This window comes from Benincasa hispida, chromosome 5, assembly GCF_009727055.1.
Source record: "Benincasa hispida cultivar B227 chromosome 5, ASM972705v1, whole genome shotgun sequence".
NCBI lineage: Eukaryota > Viridiplantae > Streptophyta > Magnoliopsida > Cucurbitales > Cucurbitaceae > Benincasa > Benincasa hispida.
In genome coordinates this window covers 35,834,741-35,841,613 of record NC_052353.1, presented here as the reverse complement: position 1 = coordinate 35,841,613, position 6,873 = coordinate 35,834,741, and the positions used below count along the sequence as shown (strand labels likewise).

Below are 6,873 nucleotides of genomic sequence, written 5' to 3'. Positions count from 1 at the left end.
TTGATGATTTATCCTCTTTATCAGATCTATATGTTTAATCTTTCATCCCGTGGTTGTTATTTTTTTGCAAAAATTTTTCATTTAACAACTTGTTTTTCTTCAAACACTTCCTAGAAATTTTCTTTCAGAGGAGTACTCGTAACGTGTGATCTTGATACAAGCTATTTGATTTTGTTGCTCAGGAGAAAATATACACATGGATTATTGGAAATATGTATTAGTATATCCAACATCACGGTTTTAAATGTCAATGTTGATAAAATGATGTTAATATTTCAACTATAGATAAATATATCGATGACAATTGACTTTTTAGAGCATGTTTTTTACTTTGGTAAGTTCAAATTCATATTATTATTATTATTAGAGTTACATTAGTGATATTTTGTTGACAACATAGTTGCATATTTCATCGATTTTTTAAACTTATAAAATCGATGAAATATGCAACTATTAGACATAAGATATTATATAAATGTTGAATCAACCTTTATATTTAGGTTGGATCAATAAACATAAGAAAATATTGCGCATATGTTAACATAAATATAAAACTTTAATCCTTATTAGTAATATACATTAATGAATTAGTTATGAGAAATGATTGAGAATTTCTTTGTTGCGCCACAATACCATTAGACCATTGCTTTGTCGGCCACACACTATCATTCAGAACTCTTTCACTTGGTAATAATATCAGCAAAATCATAGATTTATTTATTTATTTATTTTTAGAAATTTGATCAAACAACATTATATTTCAAGTTGAGATGATTTAGAATTATTTTTAAACTTTTTTTTCTTTATTAAAATTTAAAATTCCAAAATTGCACTTTAATTAATATCATTAATTAGTCTGCATCATTATTATCTTATTGTATTAAAACAATAACATACATTAAAATGAACCCCATTATTTTTCTTTTACTAAAAAATCTTTGTCAAAATCTTTAAATGAAAAGTCCTATGTGGTATCTTTCAAATTTTTTAAAACCTTAAATTTATGTTTAAAACAAAATACAAAAACATTATCAAATTAGAATATAGGTTATTTTTTTTATTAATTCTAAAACTTAAAGAACATTATATATATTAAAATATCTCATACTACTTTTTTTCTTCAAGTTTAATAGCATGGAAATGATAGATTTGTGTTCGATTGTGGAAAAATATTAGAAGAACACATATTCCATATCTAAAATATTAAAAAAGCAATGGACTCCTAACAATATAAAAAAAGTCTATGCCTTTGGGTCAACCGCAGTTTGAAGTACTTTAAGTTTGATTGTGTTAAATTTCCTTTATATTCTCTAGGTTGAGAGTGAGACTAAAGAGTATGAGTAGTACAACAATTTTGAAAGAGTACTCTTGTAATAGTGATCAGGGAGAGAATTATTTTGTGTTATTAAAATAATTTTTAACATAGGTGAAATCTTTTTGGCCCATAATTTTCTCGTTAGTATGGAGTTTTTCCATTTTGTATTTGTGTTCCCAGATTTATTGTCTTTTTATTAATTTCTCTATTATTTTTCTGCTTATTTCTGTGATAGAAGTATGAGGTTTTTCTGAACAATTTGAAACTCTAACTGTGAAACCCAGATTTCCATTTTTCCTACTTAAGTAGGTGATTAAGGGAATTAACTAAGTGAAAGTTAAATCCTATGTTGAAGTGAAAGAGATTTCTAAGTGTTAGATAGATTTTCCTTGAGTAGTTTTGAGTTAAGCCTTAATTGGTGAAATTTGGCTAAGTGTAAAGTAAAAAAGGAACCATGCGTTGAGTGAGAATACATTAACACATAAGATGAGAAGGCAACCATGGGTTTGTAAAGTTGGACGCATGTGTGGGCAAAATATTGGTAAGAGACGTTGTCATGAGTTGCTCATCCGTTGGGTATATGTGAGTGAGAGTAGAGAAAGCAAGAGGCTAAACATAAGGCACTAGGTAGACAATTGTGTAGCAAATGAGCAGTGCTACACGAAGAGGTNGGTATATGTGAGTGAGAGTAGAGAAAGCAAGAGGCTAAACATAAGGCACTAGGTAGACAATTGTGTAGCAAATGAGCAGTGCTACACGAAGAGGTAGACGATCGTTTAGTAAGTGAGCAGCACTACACAATGAGGTAGACGATCGTGTAGGCAGGCACTAGATGATCGTATAGCAAAACGGGGAGCTACACGATGAGGTAGGCGATCGTGTAGGCGGGCGTTGGACAATCGTGTAACAAAATTGGGAGCTACACGATGAGGTAGGTGATCGTATAGGCGGGCACTGGGCGATGACACTAAGGGATTAGAGGATGCGTTAGACGATAAGGCATCAACGCTAAACGATGGAGGTAAACGACGCTCGCAGTAGCCAAGAGATAGGCTATGCGCGAGATCGTTGAAAGCAAGATCATTTAGAGTGAGATCAGCGAGAGCGAGATCAGCGAGATGGTTGGGAGCGAGATCAGCGAGATCGTTAGGAGCGAGATCGTTGAGAGCAAGATCGTTTGCTAAACGATTGAGCTACACGATGAGCTATTGGAGCTAGGCGATAGAAGCAGGAACTAAACAATGAGGCAGTGCTGAGGACTACGTTACGCAAGATTGATGAACTCATCTGGACAAATGGCTGTATCGAGAGATGGATAGACTTGAGTTAATAGGATCTGGATGAATTAAGTTTCATGCAAAGGAAGTATTATGCATGAGGAGGACAACTCAGGTAGGTATGTGGAATGGAAGTAGGTGAATGTCAAGGGAGTAGGTGGTGGCAAAACATAGTGCAAACAATTCAAGAGTAAGAGGTGTCTTGCATTGGAGGCTTGGTAAAGATGAGAAGGATCATTTCCTTAAGCCTATAAATACCACCACAAGCCTTCTTTTGAGTACATAATCCGAAATCCCCTTGAAATACAATAGGAAGAGTGTTTAAGAGCCGTTTCGGGATTAGCTATGCATTGGTCATGAAGTTCTAAAAAAAGGAAATGTTGTCGGACAGTGAAATCTAGAAGTAGCATAAACTTAGGACAAAGAATATCTCCTAGAATACTCGTGCGTTTGGAGTGATTACAAAGCTACTAGAAAGCTAAAAGAGTCTATTTTTCAAGGTAGGGCTACCAGAGAAGAAGCTCCAAGGAATCGGGCTGGAGAATGAGGAAAAGACAGAAGGGTCGAGCTGTCGAGTAAGCTGGGCAAGTCTTGATGTTTTGAAGATTCCAGTTAAACCATGAGGAGTTCTAAGCTAATATTTTGAGGGTTCAAAAGAGGAGCCCGGGAAGATCAAGGAACTTTTAAGAGAAATATTCCTATCCTTACCAAGGTGAGTGGTAATTTCCTTTAAGTCTTAAAACATATCTTTTAGAGTAAATTGTATATGCTTATTTTATGAATGAGTATCTAGCATGAGAATGAGATTGTGTGATCGGATTGGTCAGGGGGTCAATAGACCTAGTTCTTGAGCCCGAAAGGAAAACCTCACGGGATGGTCAGGAGACCAAGAGGTTTAGTTCCTGAGACTGTGGGAGGATCCTCATATGGGATGGTCAGAGGGTCAACGGGCGTAACTTCTAAGCCCATGAGCGGGGAGCTATGTGCACATAGGAGACACTGAGAACAAAAGGGGGCGCAACAGAGTAAACATTCATTATTAGTTAACTATCTACCGTGTGTGTAGGTAGAGAGTAGACTCATTCTAAGTAGTTATCAGTTTAGCTATCTACCGTGCGCATAGATAGAGTTGAGAACAGACTCATTCAAGGTAGAGGTTTGAATGTAACCTCGTATACCTATGATATGCTTGTTTTTATGAGTTGAAATAGACACTAGAAGTTGCTTACCACTTACTGAGCTTTGTGAAGCTCATTCTTTTCTTTCATGTTTTTCTTCCCAGGTAGCGAAAGGTGAGGACTTCCATGGTGCTGCTAAGGTCAAGGTCTGCCACATGTCACCGTCGCACTTCCAGAGAGTTAGGAATGGTTGTTGTAAACTTTGTAGTTAAGTCTTGAAGTTGTATAAACTTTATATTGTTGTAATAAAATGGGCCCACTTTATCAGTTGTTGTTATCTCCTTGACTTAAAGTTTGTACAAAGTAAAGAGGTTCCAATGGGCAGTAGGTATCACAAAAGGGTGGTATCTGTGGTCCGTCACGCTTCTCCCCGGGCTTAAGAGTGCGGGCTCGGGACGGGGTGTGAAAATAACTTTTTGAATGTAAATGCATTATTCAATTGAATTATATTCTGATTAAGAATATGTGTGAGTGACAATTATTGTGTTGATATGAACTTAACACTTGCTAAATGAGGAATATAATTTATCTAGAAATTTTTTTTCCTAGGATTTTTTATAAATTTTTGTGTAATTTGTATTAATTGAAATAACCTTGTAAAGTGGAATGATATCGATTGGTAAAATAATTTAATTTAATAGATTTTCATTCCCTTTAAAGAAAGATAAAAAGAATCTACTCCTGAAAAGTTCAGTCAAACCGAGTTATTATACTAAGTATTAGAAAATTTCCATGTTTCAAGATGAAAGACTACAAATAAATAAATAAATATATATATATATATATATATAATAACAACAACAACAACAACAATAATAATAATAATAATAATAATAATAATAATAATAATAATAATCAAATTAGGGTACTCATTTTATAAGCTTCCCTAAGAAATTTCACCATCTTCTTTACTTGGAAAAGTAAACCAAAAGAAACAAAAAGGCAGAGAGGAATTGTCTTATAATTATGGTTGTCCATCATTTTGTAGTAGGACAATGAACAAATCATGGAAAAACATAAGGGGATGAGCAAGTTTGAGGATTTTGTATTCCCAAAATGATGGGTCTCACATTTCTACATTGAGATGTAATGGGACCTTCTTTTCCATTATAAACAAGGTCAATGTTGGTTATTTTTACTTCGTCACATGGTAAGTCGCTACTGCAAACAAGTTTGACCGCCATTGGAGTTGCAGAAGTTCCTATAATATTCTTGAAACTCACTTTACTAATCTTAATCTTTGACGGAATCTAAAAAATTTAAATTAAAAGTTTATTTGTGAAGTCGACGTGAAGAATTTCAAAATCAAAGTTTTGAGAATGATCAATACCTTGCGATTGCATTGATTCCATGGGCAGTACTCTTGGTCTATGAGAATTGGGATGCTAACGTTGACCATTATAATGTCTGAAAAATGCATATTGGTGGCAGTGCCGGCAACGGGAGAGGCTGGCCATGTTTTGATCCTAACACCATTAGTGGTGTTCATTATGGTGCAGTTCTTCACTACAACACCTTCAACGGGTTCTTCATTAGTGTATTTCCCAAGACTTCCTATGCTTATTCCATGTCCAGGCCCGCATGTCACGTTAGTGACTTTTACTCGTTTGCTTCCATCTCCTGTTGCGATTCGAGACTTTATGATTGAGATCCCAATCGATCGACCAATGTGTATTCCATCTGTGTTGAGACTATTTTCTGGTGCAATTATGTTGACACCATGGAATGTGAGGTTGTTGCATCCTAGGATGTTGATATGGAAGTTCTTGCTATCAAGTGATGTTATTCTCTTCACAATTGAATTGGTAATGAAGTTGAACCTTGAACTCTGCTCATTTAGTATGCAATATGTCATGTCAGAGCAAGGGTGAAACCACAAATTTTTACTGGGAGGGACAAAATCACGATCAATTTTTTTTTCAATATATAATTTTTGTACTTTCAAAATTTAGCACCTACTCAATGTTTGTAACTGTTAAAATTGATTTCTAAACTTAATTTCTTAAACATCATCATAAGTATTTACCATTATGTTGTGACCTATGAGATTGGATAGAAAAATAATGCAAGGTATATAGAGCTTACAATAGGGAGATCAGCACAATTTATGTTTTTATGGCAATCATTCTTTTCCCAACCTGCCTTTCCTTTACCATAAAAAACTCCTTCACCTGATAGTGTTAATCTATCAACATATGCAAAAGTAATCCAACTATCCCCTTGGGGGTGTTTTGGAGCTTGCAATGTTCCTCGAAGTCGAATTTCAATAGGGCTCTTACAAGGACCTTTAAATTTTACTTCACTTACTTTAAATATTCCTCTTGGAATTATCACCGCACTTGGACGAAAAGATGCACATGTGTCATTCCATTCTTCGTTCAAAGCCTATGTTTCACAAATAACAAAAATTAGCGAAATTTATCAATTCAATAAGTAATCACTTTCACATTCATTTTATTGTGTGTCTTACCTCAGTGATATCAACACCAGGCCCAATATCACCATACTTCCTCAAAGGAAAAATAACATCAACATGGGATCGAGTCTCCACTTTAAATGATGACAATGACATCAATAATATAGTAGTCAAGAAACTCTATTTAATCACACCCATATCGTCTTTTTTTCTCTTTTAACTTATTCTTTATGTAAGATGTTTGAAAATTTGTGTGAAATTAATGTATTATTTTGCATTAGAAACTCTCTATATATACGAATTGAAGAATAAAAGACAAGTTGCAATGAAACTAAAAGATGTTGGGTAGGTTGTGAACTTGATGTGTGACACATTATTAACCCACCATCCCTATTTTTTAATCTAAACACAAATTGATAACTAAAATTTGTTTATTGTAGACAGTTATTTCATTAAGGGTGTGTTGCAAACGTATACTTCCCTCACTCACCCAATAACAAATTTATTTAAGAAACTAAACATTGGCCAAAACAAAACAAAAGCTTTTTGTGGCCACAAACTAATTGCCTAATTAAAATATGAAAAAACCTACGTGTTTATAACAAACCATAAATAATGATGAATTTTGATCATTATATTGGTATGTTATTGAGCACCATTTAGGGCACTCATTAACTTCATGGTTAG

General features: G+C 34.2%; 1 protein-coding gene across 1 annotated transcript; it reads right to left on the bottom strand.

The window, feature by feature from the left end:
• Positions 1-4,774: 4,774 nt before the first annotated feature.
• Positions 4,775-6,342, bottom strand: LOC120077315 (exopolygalacturonase-like). Its single transcript, XM_039031199.1, has 4 exons — positions 6,241-6,342; positions 5,856-6,155; positions 5,101-5,598; positions 4,775-5,020 (listed from the first exon to the last, which is right to left on the bottom strand). The coding sequence occupies exons 1-4, from the start codon at positions 6,340-6,342 to the stop codon at positions 4,775-4,777; spliced, it is 1,146 nt and encodes a 381-aa protein (XP_038887127.1).
• Between the last annotated feature and the right edge of the window lie 531 nt (positions 6,343-6,873).